The sequence below is a fragment of the Helicoverpa armigera genome, chromosome 16 (assembly GCF_030705265.1).
Source record: "Helicoverpa armigera isolate CAAS_96S chromosome 16, ASM3070526v1, whole genome shotgun sequence".
In the NCBI taxonomy this organism is placed as follows: domain Eukaryota; kingdom Metazoa; phylum Arthropoda; class Insecta; order Lepidoptera; family Noctuidae; genus Helicoverpa; species Helicoverpa armigera.
This window is the reverse complement of record NC_087135.1, coordinates 5,834,212-5,854,764: the sequence shown is the minus strand read 5'-3', so window position 1 is coordinate 5,854,764 and position 20,553 is coordinate 5,834,212. Positions and strand designations below refer to the sequence as shown.

At 36.3% G+C, this 20,553-nt stretch overlaps 2 protein-coding genes across 8 annotated transcripts in view; one reads left to right on the top strand and one right to left on the bottom strand.

Moving 5' to 3' along the window:
- The window catches only part of LOC110376501 (uncharacterized), a 209,786-nt gene extending 201,308 nt beyond the window's left edge, over positions 1-8,478 (bottom strand). For 4 of the 7 annotated variants that reach the window (XM_064038615.1, XM_064038618.1, XM_064038619.1 and 1 more), the window contains exon 1: positions 8,099-8,478. The gene's annotated coding sequence lies outside the window, so the exon portion shown is untranslated. Of the gene's footprint in view, positions 1-7,040; positions 7,192-8,098 lie in introns of those variants that run through there. The other 3 variants (XM_064038617.1, XM_064038621.1, XM_064038616.1) reach the window with 2 other exon arrangements.
- A 6,049-nt stretch (positions 8,479-14,527) lies between these two features.
- LOC110376491 (myb-like protein X) lies at positions 14,528-20,525 on the top strand. The gene is made up of 6 exons (XM_064038651.1): positions 14,528-14,659; positions 15,583-16,534; positions 16,580-16,826; positions 16,909-17,917; positions 18,251-18,474; positions 18,528-20,525. The coding sequence occupies exons 1-6, from the start codon at positions 14,593-14,595 to the stop codon at positions 20,523-20,525; spliced, it is 4,497 nt and encodes a 1,498-aa protein (XP_063894721.1). The 5' UTR covers positions 14,528-14,592.
- The last annotated feature ends 28 nt before the right edge of the window (positions 20,526-20,553 follow it).

Genomic DNA, 20,553 nt, shown 5'->3' with positions numbered 1-20,553 from the left:
GCGTTGCCACTGCTTTAACTTCTGCATGAGAAAAATGACGTGTATTTTGGACAAACAATTTGAGTAATCTCATCACGTAGTGCGCAGTGTTATGTCAATCTTCATATAGAATGGTCCTAAATAATTGCAGTAATCAGCGTTGAGACAGACCCATATACGTCAAAGGATAAAGGAGATTTAGTGCTTTCCCAAGCAGATTAAGAGACCCATTCAAAGGAATCTTTATTAGGTGCTTCTAATTCATTTGAATGGCAAATAATGACATTATCTTTAGAGAGCAAGTCGTTCAGTTAGAGTTTACTAAAAGCCCGCGCTTTATTAACGTAGGTGATTTACGAAGCTATTTTAAGTAACGCTAAGTAAGCAATTTTTATAAAATGTAGGCATTATCGAGCTATTGTTAGGTGTTATTGATAATAACAGTCTTAGTCTGGATATCGTATAAATAACTTATGGAGAACAGAAATTGTATCTCATAGATAACAGGCAACGACGTAGAATAATTTGAAAAAGTCAAACAGATTTTAACAACAATGAAATGGCCGTTTTTGTTACAGCAGCGAAGCGCGCACAAAAAACTAAAAAGTTTACTCGCTCGCACACCGTGCCAAGCCGAAATGTTTCTCCATTAATATGTTCTGTGTGGATTTTAACATTATTACGTGGAATTCTACTTCTTTTACTGTAATTAATTATTCTTAGCTCTTATTTGAAAGTAAAATTTTCTTTGTTTCTCTTTTGTAACTTCAAGATGTTTATTGGCAATCACATTATCATCTATATGAACATCTGTTCTCACGCGCTATCAATAACTCTTCGCTAAATACATTTGCCTTTATAAGTAGTCAATGAATCCAAGTATTTATAAATATTCTTATCTTATTATGTTGGCAATGTTCTTTATTTATAAACCCGCTAGAAGATCTTACAACTCTTTTGCTTTTTCCTTTTATTAAGAGCAAAATGCCTTGACAGGTGAGATTTATACGCGGAAACAAGTATTTATATTAGCTGTGATCTCTTCCACGATTTCTACGAGAGGAAATTCCTTCGGGATTCATAAAATGCTTCGCTAAAGAAATATTTTTCTTATACTTAGATCTGATATTTGTGGACAAAAGATATCATTAGTATTAAATAACTAACGTTTTTTTTCCTATTCGAAGCGTTCAGTTTAAAACTGTACCTATGCATTCGTTGAAAGAGCTTTACAATATTCCCGGTATTGGGTAAACCACGGATATTCAGGCGAGCAAATCGAGGGTTGAATGCACATGCAGTAACAAAATAAATATTGACAAAAGTCTACGTTTGGTTACAATAACTACACAAATATAGATAGGCTTTAGGCAGCTCGCGTTCGCGGTGTATGAATCAATTTACATAGTAATACATTAATTGACCGAAGCTATGCTTTAATTAATGTTTAATATAAATATTCATCACTTATTGCCTAATTTGGTGAATTACGTCACATTTAATTTATTTAGAGACTGAATTGATTTGTTTATTGAAGATTTTATATTGTGTTTACTTTGTTGGTTTCGATTCTAATAAAGAATTAATTTATCACCACTGGGTATAAAAATGAGACCTTTTGTATAGAAGAAAATTAGATTGTAGGAGCTTTTATTCAGAAGGCGCTCTTGATCATATCAATAAGGATTAATACTTATTTATCAGATATAATAAGTCTTATAAGAAACCTCAACATACCTATCACTGTTCCGAATCCCATCTCAGTATAGTTACCGTGAGAAAAAACTACTTGGTCCATAAAATATATAACTCAAGCACTATCTTAGTCCTGAAAAACCTCGAGTGTTTGAAGACCGTAAAAAGGACAAAGGATACATTGAAATTTTATGGCCAAACCCATGTTTAAACTATGACCCTCGGTAAAGCGCCCATAACGTTACACAGACCGACCGCTTTTTTTTCTAATTTATTATTTACAAACATGGTTTTGTGGCTCCACTTGAAACACAGTTTAAGTTCTCTAGCAAGTTTGCTCTAGAATTTGAAACTTATAAGTAAGAGTCACTACAAATTAAGAAGAAGTCCTCAGTGTCTGCCTGTCTGTGATAAGCTCAAAACCATTGAATGAATTTGAATTTTATACGGGATTTTCTCACAAAGGAATGAAATTATTATAATTTATACCCTTTAAGCAAGGGTTGTTTAACAGTTAGGTACGGTATAACATAGGTTCTAATGTTTTTTAATGAAATTTGTAAAAATACATAGATTTTCATACTCATTTCAAACCCTTGAATTAAAACAGCTTCCGTGCATGCAACGTAAGTATCACTTAAAAAACTTAGACAGACTTATACTTATTTCATAGAGGAAGTAACCACTTATTTACCGAAGCTACATCCTTGATTATAAATTAAATTCAATCTTAACGACCGTCTAATTTATGAAAATATTCGGTGTAAATATTTACTTGCGTCAAATACCTATTATTTGTAAATTCTTCGTATCCTTAAGGTCAGCCTTGTGTTAACAGTGATAAACTTCATAAAACAATGCGTACGTCATCACCTAGTGATGCTTATGTAATCGATATCGTCATCATTATCTTGCTTTGGTCCTTAATTAAGGTCCATCATGGTCCAATGATGGTCCATCATCGTTTTTACTGTCAATAGAGATCTTATTGTCTACATTTTTACGTCCGGACCATTTGTTACTACCTAGTAAAATATACCTACATAGGAACTTACGTTTCTTTGCTTTGGCTTCAGTATCTTTTACTAATAATTTTAACAAAACGTTTCTTTATTTATTTACACTTTTTTTATTTATTTACAAGTAGAGGCAGACAATTTAAAATATTTGTTACCTACTTGTAAAACACGAGGGCAATAATTATTACGCATGTAGATAGTTAATTTTACACTTTATTTTGAGATTTCTTCGTTCTTTTATTTAAATTGAAAACATTTGATTTAAAAATCTACATAGAAATTAAAAAATAAATTCGAAATGTCAGCTTCAAAGAAAAGTTTTCATTCCATTTTACCTTCTATGAATTACCGCACTCGTGCATTTTAGCTTCTATTCATCAATAGTTGAAGATTAAAAGTTATTGGTTTTAAGTGATGGAAAGTCGTAGAAAATGCCAGTTTTTAATGAAAAACTCTATATTTATGTAAAAGCTTTCATGTGTCGATTAGCGCGATTGATTTCTAGAAGCACTTCAGTGTTGCAAATGAAGCAAATGCGATTACTGTTCTTGGATACTTATTTCATCGTTGTTTTTTTATTTGTGTGTTCTTTTTACAAATGTACAGGTGTCAAATAAGAAATATGTCAAATTGAAAGTTCTAGAAAAATGAGTCTCAATGAGAAAAAAAATGTTCTCAGCTGGCTCTATTCGGTTAAATTAGAGGCCGACCCTAATTTAGTTGTAAAAAGAATAACTTAAAAAAAAAAGATTGCAAATGATTTGGAGAAGACGTCAAATATTTTAAGACATACCTTGGGATATTTTCATTGACCCGATTGTCAAAAGATTACTAAATAAAAACGACTGAATCCAGCAAAAAACAAAAGATGGAGCAAAAGTAAAAAGAAATACAATACAATATAAAGGTGATTAATAAACCGAATACAAAAGCGATTGAGCCAATCATCCGAAACAAAATATCAATTGGCCGTCACAAATGGTTTGTAACAATTACAAAAGAGTTTTGATACAGCATTTAATTTATATTCCACATTTTATGCAATATTTTTGTTTTTACATTTCAGTTTTTACTGAAACTAAACTAGGGTTCTACCGATAACAATTTTAATTAAAAGTTTCGGCTTAGTGAAGGATTTTTCGATTTTGTTTAAGTGTTTATTGTGATACTCATTTTATGAGTAAATTCTTTACATATTGGATTTTTGTGTTTAATATAGCTAGTGGCAGTTTTCGTTATTTCTATACCTACTGGTCGTATCCCGCTACGCAATACAATAAAAGAACTATGTAAAGGTTTCAATAAGTTTATTTACCTAATCGTATTTAGAGTATCTTAATTACAAGTTTTGAAATAAGTTTAGTTGATCCGTAGTTTACTCATGACATGAACATTTAAATCACAGAGAACTAGTTACTGCTTCAACTGACAACTTTTATTTATAACCTTAGAGCAATGATATTAATACAGTTTCACTATTTTGTACACGTCAGGAAGTATATTTGTTTTTTATTGTATGTAAAGTAATAAGTTCGTTAAGCAGTTACTGCAATTAAGTCAATTTCCCTCGTAAAATATTACTGCAGTAAACATTTCCTGGGATCTGTTTATTGAAAGGAAATACCTAGAATGGACGAATAATATTTATTTTACGTCGTACCAAATTATATCAATTGATTAACTTTAAAATATAATATTTTGCATCGGCGTTTGAAGTTCGAATTTTGTTATCGTTTAGGTAACAATTTCACCTATCTGTGAACGAACCTTTCGAACTTTAATTCAGGATTAGAATACATAAGACTTTTCGTCTCAAATTTACATTAAGTATGTGGGTAATCTATACTAATTTGAGAAATGTTTTTTTTTTGTTTTTGTTTGCCCCCCTTAAGGCTCCTAAATTACTTGAATAATTTGAATGATTCTTTCATTTTTGGAAACCTACACTCTTCCTGAGTTATATAGGCTATAATTTATCCCGGCCCGGGCAGTAATTCCCATGAGATGCGGGTGAACCCCCACCAAAATGGTTACTCTTTCATATTTTCAGCACTTGAATCGAAAAACGAATTGAAACAAGAGAAGTCACCAAACCTTAATTACGTCGTTTTAACAAAGGAAAATCCCGACTTTTATCCCGACTTGTTAATGAAAGAGATACTAAAGAGAACCGTATACCGTAATTAAAATAAACGTTACAAAACAATATGTAGCGAGCATATAATTTATTTGGGTATGCGCACATATTTATATCAGCTTTTTTCACATATTATGGACGTTGAAAAATATAATCAATTTTTGCTTAATTGCTAGAACTATAAATATTGAAATTACATGAATATACAGCTACTAGTAAAGACCGATAAATATTTTGTGTAAAAAAAAATTGGAATAGGCTTTATTTGTAAAATAAATAACGCTTAAATTGTAAAAAATGCACGGGTGTTTTATTTTTATTGCAAACTTCAATACAACTTAATACAAAATACCAATATTTAGCTTTTCAATTTTTTTCACAAATAATTCAGTTTTCGTTTACGCGGTCTGCATAATTTGTGTGTAGCGCAAAAATATTAAATTTAGGCTTTACTTTTAGTCGGACTTGGCTCTAAAAAACCTTTTTACGTGGTACAAATTCTTGGATAACTTAATAGACATTAGTTGTTTTAAGAAGCTTTGCCACTTTCGAATAAATAGAAGATGGGGGGAAAGGCGAACTTGCTTACTTCAGCAATGGTCTGAGCCACGCCGAAACGTGACTTTACTATAGAATGGATTAGCTATGCAAATCAATGGAATATAAACATCAATATAGTAACGATTAAGGTTACTGATTAGAGCCTTATAGACATGGTTATTATTTAAAAAGACAACTGTTTAATAATTTGAAAAGATTTTGAATGTATAAGAAACCATTTTAGCAGTTTTTTTTTGAGAAAAAAGCTTAACAAAAACTTAGAACGAACAATAATTTAAAAAAAGTAAATGATGGGAATTTTTTTCCACTTTATTTATAAGTAGGTCTGTATAACTTACGTTTCAAAGTTCTACATTTGCTCAATATGTTCTCATATCCAAACTTTTCAAGTTTTTTCAACAAGGTACTTCGTAAACACCATCAGAATTATAACTAAGAAAATAAAGTTTCTCAACTTTAACAAATACTTACCGTAAAAACTAGAGAACATTCGCAATATTAAGAAGATTAGTAAGTCGGAACATTTCTCGGAAAACAAGACAATTGAAAAGCTGGAGTCTCTATAAAGTAATGTACTAGACTACAGAACGAAACAGTTTCTATGAAATGTGTTGTTAATATTTTAAAACGTTGACTAAGCCCTTTGAGAGTCGAGAGAAAAATATTTCAATGAAACTAAGAGATTGAAAATTCATACGATTTGTTCGGGAGTATCTCGAATACAGCGAGGAAATAAATTGGATATCTGATTTCACGTACCGTATATAAGTTCAATTGATTTAAAGATTCTGCACTACGTAGATATTTACAGCCGACAAACAGACGAACAAATGTAATATGAGTAGAGGATAAATGCCGATAGAGTGAAAACCTTTGTCTTCCTTGAAAGGATACGTGAAGGTGTTTATACTCGAGATTTATTACTGACAGTATCTGTTCAAATATCCAACAGTAAATAAATCCCTTCCTTTGAAAGTATTTGCGAAGGAATCTTGTTTGTTTAGCGCTCTCCAAAAGGTCAGACACGTTGATCTCTATGAAAATTAAGACTACTTAACTTTGGATTCGGTTTGTGGATTGAATTTTGTGGGATTCGTTTTCGATTTTACAAATATTCCGCCCGAGTATGAATTGCTAATTTAAGTATTTCGACCGCCCTTCTCTTTTACTTCGTTACTCAAAGGGTTTATTCTCAATTTATCTTCTCATAAATGGATTATTCTGCATTCAATCTATTCAATTTCTAGACAATTTGTAAAGGTCTTATACCAATATATACAAGGGACATTACTTAAAGACGTAATAAAATTTAAGCGGGCATTATTGTTATTATTTGCATAATTCGGCATTTCGCTTTGCATAACGAGTCCAGACCCATGAATAACGTAGTCTACTTGTTCATTCGCACTGGCGCACTCACCCTCACTTCACTGAAAATATTATACTTAATTATACTATACAGTATGAACATTTACATAGGGTACAAATTACGAATTTATGCAAAATTACATTGTTTTATTTTCACACCGTACGGGGCTGTGATTTAAATTTTCTCTCATCGCGGCCAAATTAAAGTATCGCGGAAAATATTCGTTACAAACGAAATTCCCGGCAATTTGACTCAAACAGGGTTCAAAGGAAGTTATTACCAGGTGGTCCATGAATGATAAAATCCCATTTTCCACGGCATTAAGCACTGAACAGGACAAAAGATTCGCGGCAAATTGTCCACACGAAACCACGTGCGGCGCGGCCGGGTACCCAACGTCTAACTGCGCACTCTGGCTGCGCGGTTACCCTTAACGTAGGTACCCTCTTATTAATAACCTACCCGACCTCCTAAACAAAGGAACTCAAATCAATTAGGGTCAAACCGGCAGCCTTACAATTAGGACGGAATCAAGCCGTCGCATACGAAATGCATTCGTTCATCGAATACACTTTTGAAACAATCCAAACTACGCTTATGCTTCGACACTGGCATATGACGCGGCAAAAGAAGAAAAACGCGCAATATGCGCCGAAAAGAGACGGAACTATACGTATTAGCTGTTCGTCAGAGTAAGACAGCATCAGACATTTTGTAAGCTGATAACCAGAGGCAGCGAACAGAGCGAGGGGAACCATATTCTCGCGCGACTCTGCATGAATGTAATGAATTAAAATTCAATGGTATACAAGCAAGACTTTGTGCGTGAGTGTGAATCGCTTTTAACATAAAGCTCGCCGTATTCCTAATATGCTTGTGATTTTATATTCTTTGTCAAATGGCGGGCTATACAAAACTTTATTGGAAACCAATTAGAACATGCAAGATAGATTATTTTTATTCAAGATTTTTTTATCTTTTGTAGTAATTATCGGTACTATATCAGGTTATCAGAATCTTAAATCTAAACTGCACGTAACACAATGAACCATGAAGGAAAACATTACATTTCGTCAGACCAAGTGTTACTCAAGGTCCAGCCAACCTCATTCATTAAGATAAGGAAACTCTAAACCGGAAAGCTCATAGTTTTATTCTCTTTCTAAACTAACGTTATCCCTATCGATTCAAGGATACATCGTTACACTAAAATCCAAAGTCAGTGTAAAAAGTAATACTATTCCAGACAAAGAACCCACAAACGAATTGGTTAATTGTGCACTGCACAGTGGGACAACGCGCAAGTAAACGTGAAAAAAAATTGCGGGTGAATTTTACCTATACATCCATGGAAATGCAATCCATCATTGGATCCTTGCGTATCCACGGCCGCGGCACGCACACAGGGGCGCCAGCGCGCACACTCGCGCACCGCACCTCCTCACGCGAAGGGAAAATCTTCACACACGACACAGATAAACATGTCAACTGCTAGACATTGTTACCCTAAAGTCCTTTCACGTTTTTCACCACAAAAACACCATAATACACTTATGATAACACAAACAGCATAAATTAACACAGAAACACTGGATTATTTTGCAATATCACCCGCGTTCGAGTCACGAAGCCGACGGTTTCGACAAAAATACGCGTAGATATTGTAGTGTCGATTCGGCGACTGTTCTCCCCGCCCTGTTCCAGAGGCGAATGGCGCCGCCATATTGAATCTCGCTACATCGCCGCACAGTGGAGCATCTAGCGGCAAGTATTGGAACCAAATCGAGTGCGCCCTGCCGACACAGTGGTCATAATCTGTTATTTTCATCTTGTTTGGACAAAATAAAAATAAACAAGAACTAAAAATCATTGCAACATACACATCGTTACCAGTTTTCATTTATGAAATCACAAATAGAGCTGTAATAACAGCGTATCTTGTAATCAACAAAGAAACCGGTGCATAATGCTTGAGACTCGGAGTTTTTGGTATCGCGGTAAACCGCTAGATAGCGCTGACAAGGTCATAATAATATACAATCACGATATAATATCAATATTCATGTTTATGTATCAGATCGCAATATTATGGCACGCGCTTTGTTGTTCGAAGGGTTTTATGTAATATGTGATCCTGGCGATGTAACACGTACATTACTTATATCGGAATTTTATCAACTGCTTTAGGATGATCATCTACTGTTCCAAAGATATTGCTTTTGGGATTAGGGTTGTTTTAGAAAAGTGCTGACTCAGCTAATATTACCAGTATATCAAAATAAACAGAGTGTGTACTGTAATCAACTTTCAATTTATTGCTTAGCACAGAATTTAATAAAAACTTCATCCGGATTTGTGGTCGGCTGCCTTATTCTTACGAAGATGGAATATTAAATCAATGGATGTAAGTTGTTATAGCATCGATTGCGGTCGACCCACATGCTTGGCTGCGTTACGCTCACGACGTGTTTTATGCTTCTCCGGTGATAAAAGCCTCGTCTTTGCCTTCCTTAACCAAGATATTGACGTTAAATTAGCTGTCAGCGGCAAAAAGTAATAGGTTCTCGAGTCTGTTTGAAGCTCCCTGCGCTTGAAATATGTGATAGCTAAATAATGGCCTGTTTGGACGATATCATGCTTTTTGCAAGCGTCTTGAGTGTGTTTTGATTGACACGACGATGTTTTACTACTCGATTTTATAACAAAGTTTCAACTAGATCAAATACACCAGTCTCTAGAGGTAAGCAGATATCTTTATTGCTAAACACATTTTGTTTTTGTTATATTCGAGTCAGCAAAACACACATATAATGGTAAATACATTCTGAGAACTTAAAAAATATACGATGTCTCTTTTGTAAATCTCATGCAACAACAAACGGCACAAAAGCTTCACTTAATTTTGATTTTTTCGTGTGTTTTCTATAACATTCATTGTAATTGAATTATTTGTAGACAGAAATAAATGGTACAACATTAGCAAAAAATCCCATATTAAATTTTTACTACTTTATTTCAATAAAAAGGTTATAAGGGTATCAAAGCACCTTTATGGTGAAAGAGTTTCAAATGAGACTATAAATTCCCACAGAGAGATAAAAAAAATAAATTGTGCCTTTTATCACATATTTAAAACTTGCCATTTAAGAATAAATTCCAAACTTTCTCTTAATAAACGAAACAGTTTTGCATTGCCACAAAAGTCTTTATTGGCAATAAGCCAGTGCTAATATAGAAGTGATTGTGAGTTTAGTCAGTAAGGACGAAGAGTTCGTTCCACTGTGCAGGCCTTTTGCGGGCTGTGACTAAAACTTGCGGGTTTTGACCACTGGGCGCGGGTGGGTGAAGCGTCATTACGCTAAATAAAGCAATTACTTAAAATAATATTGTTTAAATTAATTTTTCAATTTAATATTTATTTTTCACATTAAAAAATGTAGTTATACTAGTTTGACGGTTTTGATATGATAAATTCTGAATCTTGCAGAGATAAAAGGTAAAAGTTGATCTCTCTTAAATCTGACCGAGTGTAATCCCGCTACTGTAATCGTAAACCATCTCTTAAAGTACAACATGATCCTGTCAGTCAGGCTTTCAAAATTTTTCTTTTCACTGTGTTAAGTTACTACTAGGTACCTACTAGTTAAACTGTCTTACTCCACAAACTCTTCATATCTTACGACAAACGGCACTTAATCTTTTTAACCATGTATGTGCGATGTCTACAACTAAATGTTTCTCCTACTAGGACTTCCTTATTTGTGTTCTCTAGAACATTCCGTTCTTTGTTGACATTGCAATTTGTAGACGTGTTTTGTTTTCAGGCCTTTCTTCATAAACAATACTGAAGAATTAGGATTAAATACCATAACTATAGGATGCATCTACACGGTGCAAGCAGCTTGCGCATATTGAGGCAAACGCGCAGGTTACATGCATTATAAAAACGCGCGGGTCCTGCGACTCGCGCACTTACCAAAGCAAAACACCCACCCGCGTGCTCTTGTCACTTGTCACTTGCGCATGTTAACTTGCTTCAGCTACATGCACCCATAATTTCAACACATAATCAATAAAGTAGGTAATAAAAAAATCTTGTAATTCCCACTGTGACATTGCGGAATGCCTTTGAATATTAGTAGATTGGCTACGGCGCACGATTCGATGCAGTTGCGGCTTCTCAAAATATCATAATTACGTACAAACTTTTATGTTCATGACGTTTAGAAATCGCATATTTTATGATGTGTGAAATTATTGTTACAGTAGTGTGCATGAAAAAGATTTGTGATTAAATTATAGGTACTTCAATTTGCATTAACGAAGGAACTAAAGGTACTTTACAATATTTAAATTAAAACCTATCTACATAAGTATGCTACACAGAGACCAATAAAATCGTGATGCCTTCGCATATTTTCAATAAAATATCCTCAGAAGATTCCTTGTATTATTAGTATTTACCGTACCCTACTTTACCCGCCCGTACAAAGTCGTAATTTCAATTAGGTCGAGTCGAGTTACTACTTTTCCCAACTTGCAGTTTCCACTCAAGACTTCTTTACTCCAAGATTCAACGGTTCTTCAACTGAAAAGTTACGATATTCCGTAAGTAAGAGAATCTAGTTGTAAAGTACCCGCATACTACTGACTAAATAGTAGGCCAATAGTTGACAGTTTTTAAGAAAATCTTGATTCCAATCAAAGTTATCAGTCGGTTTCATACCGGCTTAATACTTGGTCTTCATAATGTGCGTGCTACTCATCTTCATACTGATTATGAGCCCAAATAAACTATCGGCCGATTAAAAGATTGCAGTATGCGAGTACTCTTAGTGGAATATATTCCGAGGTAAACTGTCTGACTGTTGATGTTTGCTTTGGTTATGCCCCACTTTATATGCTGTTATGTTATTGTGAGCTATTAGTTATGCACTATTGGCATCTCGAAACCGTATGCTTCACTACTTCAATAAATCTATACACTTGCGTTATATACCGTCTTTGATTTACGCTAAAGAGGTTTCAAATCGAAAAGAATCGAAACAGTTAACTGGCTGAAAATAAATATCTTAAAAAGTTACAGACTTTTTTTTCTTTCTAATTTCAGATTTCATTTATTTATTTTATTTAGATATGCTATAGAGGTTTTCCCCCAGAATTCCCTTACCATATTGTAAGCTTATAAATGTCAGTTCTGCGCCTGATCTCTCTCTGGTCGTGTCGGATTGACGTCCCATCGGGCTATGAGAGTGAAGGATTAAAGAATAGTGAGTATACCTGTGTCTGCGCAAATGCTTGTGCCCGCAAATAATATGTCCTGCGCAGTTGTCTGATCTCCATATATGAGAACCGCCGCTGTAGCCGATAATTGGCTAGGAGGACATCATCATTGTAAGTGCCGTACAAATCGGTAAATAATAGAAGTCAAACCAGAATCAGATAGCAGGTTTCGGCTTACTAAACGATATACCGGTAGTTTAAAATTCCCGTGTAACTGTTTAGTTGCGATTAAGTAAATGTTTAGCTAATAGAGCCAGGTGTTAACATTAAGATATTAAAACATTAAACAAAACTCGTAAATTATTTTATAGCACGCTATAAAATTACATGATGTGTAAGATTTCTTCCTTTCAACATTATTTTTATTTATATTTCACTTTAGTGAAAATTCCGATTTCGAAACGTAATAGTACTCTAAGCTTTATACATACATACATGTATGTATATGTACCTAAGTGTGTGAAACAAAGTCGTGTTTGTTCTGAGAACATCTGAACCGATTTTGTGGAATTTTGTATTTATGTACTTTCCCAATAGGAGAATTGATATTTCAAATAATAGAAGCAGATGAGGTTAAAGTCTAGGTCTGAATAAATTCTCGTTCAAAAGATAGTTCCTGAAAAAACAGTCTCCAGTGTCAATGAACTACTATTGTTGCATGCGTGTCTATAACGAACCATATATTTCAAATTACGAGTAGATTTGTGTGTAGACTATAAAACTTTCTTTGTGTGGTTTTATGACAGCAAGTTACAACAATGTTTCGAGCTGTAGAACATTTATTATACACTGAAGTACGGGTGCCATACTGTCTGTGAAATAACTACGCATTACCAAACCTGAAATACTCAATAGGACAGGAATAGTAGTTTAGCTTTAATGTTGGAAATGAGCTCTTAAGTTGTGGTTAATCATATTCGAAGTCGGTATAAACTGTAAGAGATTTATCTGAAAAAGAATCCAAGACTTGATCGTAGATTTCAGATTTAGTACCTAAACGTAATTCGTTTTTCTACCGAAAATTATAACAGGATTCTTTAAGTAATTAAATGTAGCATAAGTTATACTGTACAATTCTTTCAAATACAATTAGAGCATTCTTCCTTTTATTTATGTTATAAAGATCCTTCATAATTTGGTAGTGTAATGACGGTTATGAACACGGTTCTTCTCAGGGTTTAAATATAACCGGTACCAATAACTGAAACCTTTTACCGAGAAGTTGGGACTTCTTATGTACTTAAATAAACCAAACTACTGAACCGCTCACATAAAATGAATATTTGGTTTCTAAAACGCGATAATGTTGTGTGACAAGGTTTTTATATTATTTTTCATTTGTGTCAATTTGTTGGTTACGCTAGTAAAAAGTCGCAATCGCTTGTCGCTAATATCAAACCGTTGTAAAAAGTATGAGGAACATAAGTTTGGAAAAGCAAACTCCCGCGCACTCCTACACTTGTTTTTTGTAATTAACAGTGCAAGCTACGAGCGGTAGCGGGCGCGGGCTTCGTATCAAACAAAGAATATTAATAATACAAGTGCAGTTTACAGTTCATATAATCGCTTTACCCTTTTGCATCATCTGCCGTTTTTGTTCTCAATATCTCATCATCATCATCCTCCTGCCTTTATTCCAATTTGATTTGGGGTGGACGCAGCATGTTTTCTCCTTCCATATACTGTCATCATCTCACAAGTAACATTCTTTCTTACCATATCTACTTTCACACAATCTTTTTTCTTAATATCTTCCAGTACACATGGCCATCATGTAACTTTGCTAATGAAAAATTCGTCCAATTAACACCTTCAGCCCACGACCTGATGACATGAAACGAAACTATTGTATGTTTATATTGTCCTGTTTGAACAAAGGATTCATCTGAACTGCGATGCTCTATTATCGATACTCTATTATAAACAGCATGATGTCATTGCACTAGGGATATGAAGAATAGAAGATTGTTCTTCTAAACCCTTGACCCTATAGTATAGGTATGTCTCAGTAAATTGATACAGAATATTGAAACGTCAGGCTAAACTGAACGGAACACGGTTTTTAGTCGGTTAGAGTCTGACACTCCCTCACCGCTGCTAACCCACAGCGGGAGGGGTGATTTGATGATTTTTTGCGTCTTTAAAAAAAAAGGCTAAACTGTTTCAACACATATATTATATATGTGTTAATATTTGTGTGCACTGTCACCAAAGCATCGAATAGAACAATCATCAAATGCATCTCAATCATCTATCATCACACAAAATCAATACTTAACTTACAAAATCTTCACTAAACATTAATATCCCCAAAACGCTAACTCAGCGGGCATTCCAAAAGCCATTTGCCAAAGTAATAGCCGTATTTCTCATGACTCGGTCCACACATTATGATTCATGCTTCATTGGGCCCATTATTGTTGAACAATTTGCATGGTCGCCCCAGCCATGCAACGGCACCCTCCAGTCACACATCCTATTTCATATCACTCGCTGGATCAATGTAATCTCTTTGAAATATCGGATTTCAACCGTGATTTTTTTGTACGATGATTTTATTTGTGTTGTTTTTGCGAGGTTACTTGATTTACAGCATATTTTCTTTTGGTTCATTTGGTATGTGATTTTCTGTTTTAGTATTTAAAGTAAAATTATAATCTAGAAAGATATTTAACTTTTCCCTAGGTACTTGGGAACGTGGTTTGTCTAGTAAGGGGTCGAATTCGTTGCGATTATGGTTATTCGTCGTATGGTTTCACGTTAGCAATCACAAATGATAGAGAAAGCTGTTTTCAGTTTTTACAACTACGCTATCGTGTGGGTTTACTCATTTTGTGACGTCATTCGATAAACGATCGAGAATTTTTGTCAGTTCCCCATTTTATGTGGAGTTTTTATTACTAACAGCAGCTACCAAAAGCTCCATACGGGTCAGATTGTTGCTCTCGTAAATAAAAGTTATTTCCTCCGTTTATTACAAAACGCATTAAAGATATATTATGCACAGATGCGAAACATTTGCCTAAGTAATAAAAGTATTAATATTAGTCAAACTTCATGGATCATTATATCGTAATCCTTGCCCACATAAGTAACTAGTTACATACATCTCTCCCTTGTGAACCATTCGTGCGAAAAGCAAATACATAATTGTGTTATTGTTTGCGTACTTCTATTTTCTGTTAATATGGGTAAATTAATCTTTTTAATACATGCAAACGAACAGACACGTAACAAGCCCGTTTTTTTATTATGTTACCACCTTTGTTTTGACTTACTCCTTATATTAATATATCGAGCTACTATTTAAATGATAGTCCAATAAATCACTGGTTATGACATATCTATTGAGACAATAACATTAATTTATGATTGAAATCGTATGACTCATATTAATTAATTGGGTTTAGTATTACTAATTGATGTAAATTAATCGTTCGTGATCTGTGCAAGCGGTGGTCGCCTGAAAACGATGTTCATTATAGTATCTAATATATAGTAAACGTATGTTATATAACTTAAATATCTTATGTCCACAGGACTTACCAATGGCGGCAGTAGCACGAACGTGAACCAGTGCTGGAACGTTAACGAAACGGACACTATTGGCCAAAGTATCAACCAGGGTGTAGATAACAACGAAACCAAGACTGAGATTGAAAACGTCACCGAGAACATTAAGAATAACGGAACCCAGGTTGAGGACGTCAGCGAAGATTATGGAAACAACGGGACCAATAGCAAAACCGAGGAAGAGACTGAGAGCACAAGCGAAGTCAATACGATGGAGAACGAAAGTCAAAACAATATAGTCAATGGAACTGAAAGTGAGAACACCAGTGAAAACGATAAGAAAAACGCGACTGATATAGTGAGTAAAGATGAGGCCGTCAGCGAAGACGATAAAAAGAACGGGACCAAAAGCGAAAGCGAAGGTATCAGCAACACATTGAATGCGACCGAGAGCATAAGCGAAGCTAATGACAAGGATAAGGATAAAGGGCCTGAAATTGATAGCGAAAGCCAAAACAATACAGTCAATGGAACTGAAAGTGGGAACACCAGTGAAAACGATAAGAATAACGCGACCGATATAGTGAGTAAAGATGAGGCCGTCAGCGAAGACGATAAAAAGAACGGGACCAAAAGCGAAAGCGAAGGTATTAACAAGACAGAGAATGGGACCGAGAGCATAAGCGAAGTCAGTGAAAAGGATGAGGGGGCCAAGATTGATAGCGAAACCCAAAACAATATACTCAATGGAACTGAAAGTGAGAAAACCAGTGAAAACGATAAGAAAAACGCGACTGACATAGTGAGTAAAGATGAGGCCGTCAGCGAAGACGATAAAAAGAACGGGACCAAAAGCGAAAGCGAAGGTATTAGCAAGACAGAGAATGGGACCGAGAGCATAAGCGAAGCTAATGACAAGGATAAGGATAAAGGCTGCTGCAAAACAATACAGTCAATGGAACTGAAAGTGGAACACCAGTAAAAACAATAAACGCGAGAGATAGTGAAAAGATGAAAAATCAGCGAAGACAATAAAAAGGACAAAAGCAAAGCGAAAAGTCAGAATGGGACCGAGAACATAAGCGAAGTCAGTGAAAAGGATAAGGATAAAGGGGCTGAAATTGATAGCGAAAGCCAAAACAATACAGTCAATGGAACTGAAAGTGGGAACACCAGTGAAAACGATAAGAAAAACGCGACCGAGATAGTGAGTAAAGATGAGGCCGTCAGCGAAGACGATAAAAAGAACGGGACAAAAGCGAAAGCGAAGGTATTAGCAAGACAGAGAATGGGACCGAGAGCGTAAGCGAAGCTAATGACAAGGATAAGGATAAAGGGCCTGAAATTGATAGCGCCAAAACAATACAGTCAATGGAACTGAAAGTGGGAACACCAGTGAAAACGATAAGAATAACGCAACTGATATAGTGAGTAAAGATGAGGCCGTCATCGAAGACGATAAAAAGAACGGGACCAAAAGCGAAAGCGAAGATATTAGCAAGACAGAGAATGGGACCGAGAGCGTAAGCGAAGCTAATGACAAGGATAAGGATAAAGGGCCTGAAATTGATAGCGAAACCCAAAACAATACAGTCAATGGAACTGAAAGTGGGAACACCAGTGAAAACGATAAGAATAACGCAACTGATATAGTGAGTACAGATGAGGCCGTCATCGAAGACGATAAAAAGAACGGGACCAAAAGCGAAAGCGAAGGTATCAGCAACACATTGAATGCGACCGAGAGCATAAGCGAAGTCAGTAGCAATAGCAGTCAGATTGGTAGCGAAACCCAAAACAATATACTCAACGGAACTGAAAGTGAGAACACTAGTGAAAACGATATGAAAAACGCGACCGAGATAGTGAGTAAAGATGAGGCCGTCAGCGAAGACGATAAAAAGAACGGGACCAAAAGCGAAAGCGAAGGTATCAGCAACACATTGAATGCGACCGAGAGCATAAACGAAGTCAGTGAAAAGGATAAGGGGGCCAAGATTGATAGCGAAACCCAAAACAATATACTCAATGGAACTGAAAGTGAGAAAACCAGTGAAAACGATAAGAAAAACGTGACCGACATAGTGAGTGGTGATGAGGTCGTCAGCGAAGACGATAAAAATAACGGGACCAAAAGCGAAAGCGAAGGTATCAGCAACACATTGAATGCGACCGAGAGCATAAGCGAAGTCAGTAGCAATAGCAGTCAGATTGGTAGCGAAACCCAAAACAATATACTCAACGGAACTGAAAGTGAGAACACTAGTGAAAACGATATGAAAAACGCGACCGATATAGTGAGTAAAGATGAGGCCGTCAGCGAAGACGATAAAAAGAACGGGACGAAAAGCGAAAGCGAAGGTATTAACAAGACAGAGAATGGGACCGAGAGCATAAGCGAAGTCAGTGAAAAGGATGAGGGGGCCAAGATTGATAGCGAAAAAAACAATATACAATGGAACTAAAGAAAACCAGTGAAAACGATAAGAAAACGTGACCGACATAGTGAGTGGTGATGAGGTCGTCAGCGAAGACGATAAAGAACGGGACAAAAAAGCGAAAAGGGACAGAAATGGGACCGAGGGCATAAGCGAAGCTAAAGACAAGGATAAGGATCAAAGGGCTGAAATTGATAGCGAATCAATAAAATAATGGAACTGAAGTGAAAACATAAGAATAACGCGACCGATATAGTGAGTAAAGATGAGGCCGTCAGCGAAGACGATAAAAAGAACGGGACGAAAAGCGAAAGCGAAGGTATTAGCAAGACAGAGAATGGGACCGAGGGCATAAGCGAAGCTAAAGACAAGGATAAGGATCAAGGGGCTGAAATTGATAGCGAAAGCCAAAACAATATAGTCAATGGAACTGAAAGTGGGAACACCAGTGAAAACGATAAGAATAACGCGACCGATATAGTGAGTAAAGATGAGGCCGTCAGCGAAGACGATAAAAAGAATGGGACCAAAAGCGAAATAAGACAGAGAATGGGACCGAGAGCATAAGCGAAGTCAGTGAAAAGGATGAGGGGGCCAAGATTGATAGCGAAACCCAAAACAATACAGTCAATGGAACTGAAAGTGAGAAAACCAGTGAAAACGATAAGAAAAACGCGACTGACATAGTGAGTAGTGATGAGGCCGTCAGCAAAGACGATAAAAAGAATGGGACCAAAAGCGAAAGCGAAGGTATCAGCAACACATTGAATGCGACCGAGAGCATAAACGAAGTCAGTAGCAATAGCAGTCAGATTGGTAGCGAAACCCAAAACAATATACTCAACGGAACTGAAAGTGAGAACACTAGTGAAAACGATAAGAAAAACGCGACCGAGATAGTGAGTCAAGATGAGGCCGTCAGCGAAGACGATAAAAAGAACGGGACCAAAAGCGAAAGCGAAAGTATCAGCAAGACAAAGAATGACACCAAGAGTATAAGCGAAGCTAATGATAAGGACAAGGATAAAGGGGCCGAGATTGGTAGCGAAACCCAAAACAATATACTCAACGGAACTGAAAGTGAGAACACCAGTGAAAACGATAACAATAACGCGACCGAGATAGTGAGTAAAGATGACTCCGTCAGCGAAAACGATAAAAAGAACGGGACCAAAAGCGAAAGCGAAGGTATCAGCAACACATTGAATGCGACCGAGAGCATAAACGAAGTCAGTGAAAAGGATAAGGGGGCCAAGATTGATAGCGAAACCCAAAACAATATACTCAATGGAACTGAAAGTGAGAAAACCAGTGAAAACGATAAGAAAAACGTGACCGACATAGTGAGTGGTGATGAGGTCGTCAGCGAAGACGATAAAAAGAACGAGACCAAAAGCGAAAGCGAAGGTATTAGCAAGACAGAGAATGGGACCGAGGGCATAAGCGAAGCTAAAGACAAGGATAAGGATCAAGGGGCTGAAATTGATAGCGAAAGCCAAAACAATATAGTCAATGGAACTGAAAGTGGGAACACCAGTGAAAATGATAAGAATAACGCGACCGATATAGTGAGTAAAGATGAGGCCGTCAGCGAAGACGATAAAAAGAACGGGACCAAAAGCGAAAGCGAAGGTATCAGCAACACATTAAATGCGACCGAGAGCATAAACGAAGTCAGTAGCAATAGCAGTCAGATTGGTAGCGAAACCCAAAACAATATACTCAACGGAACTGAAAGTGAGAACACTAGTGAAAACGATAAGAAAAACGCGACTGATATAGTGAGTAAAGATGAGGCCGTCAGCGAAGACGATAAAAAGAACGGGACGAAAAGCGAAAGCGAAGGTATTAGCAAGACAGAGAATGGGACCGAGAGCATAAGCGAAGTCAGTGAAATGGATGAGGGGGCCAAGATTGATAGCGAAACCCAAAACAATATACTCAATGGAACTGAAAGTGAGAACACTAGTGAAAACGATAAGAAAAACGCGACCGATATAGTGAGTAAAGATGAGGCCTTCAGCGAAGACGATAAAAAGAACGGGACCAAAAGCGAAAGCGAAGGTATTAGCAACACATTGAATGCGACCGAGAGCATAAACGAAGTCAGTAGCAATAGCAGTCAGATTGGTAGCGAAACCCAAAACAATATACTCAACGGAACTGAAAGTGAGAACACTAGTGAAAACGATAAGAAAAATGCGACCGAGATAGTGAGTAAAGATGAGGCCGTCAGCGAAGACGATAAAAAGAACGGGACGAAAAGCGAAAGCGAAGGTATTAGCAAGACAGAGAATGGGACCGAGGGCATAAGCGAAGCTAAAGACAAGGATAAGGATCAAGGGGCTGAAATTGATAGCGAAAGCCAAAACAATATAGTCAATGGAACTGAAAGTGGGAACACCAGTGAAAACGATAAGAATAACGCGACCAATATAGTGAGTAAAGATGAGGCCGTCAGCGAAAGACAAAAAGAACGGGACCAAAAGCGAAAGCGAAAAAGCAAGACAGAGAATGGGACCGAAACATAAGCGAAGTCAAAAAGGATGAGGGGCCAAG

What these genes read in the sequence shown, in the direction of transcription:
- LOC110376491 (XM_064038651.1), top strand. Translation starts at nt 14,593, where the DNA reads ATGATTTTATTTGTGTTGTTTTTGCGAGGTTACTTGATTTACAGCATA. An exon ending in ATTTTCTTTTGGTTCATTTG is followed by an intron (nt 14,660 to 15,582) that starts GTATGTGATTTT and finishes TTATGTCCACAG; the next exon opens with GACTTACCAATGGCGGCAGT. An exon ending in GGACAAAAGCGAAAGCGAAG is followed by an intron (nt 16,827 to 16,908) that starts GTATTAGCAAGA and finishes TGAAATTGATAG; the next exon opens with CGCCAAAACAATACAGTCAA.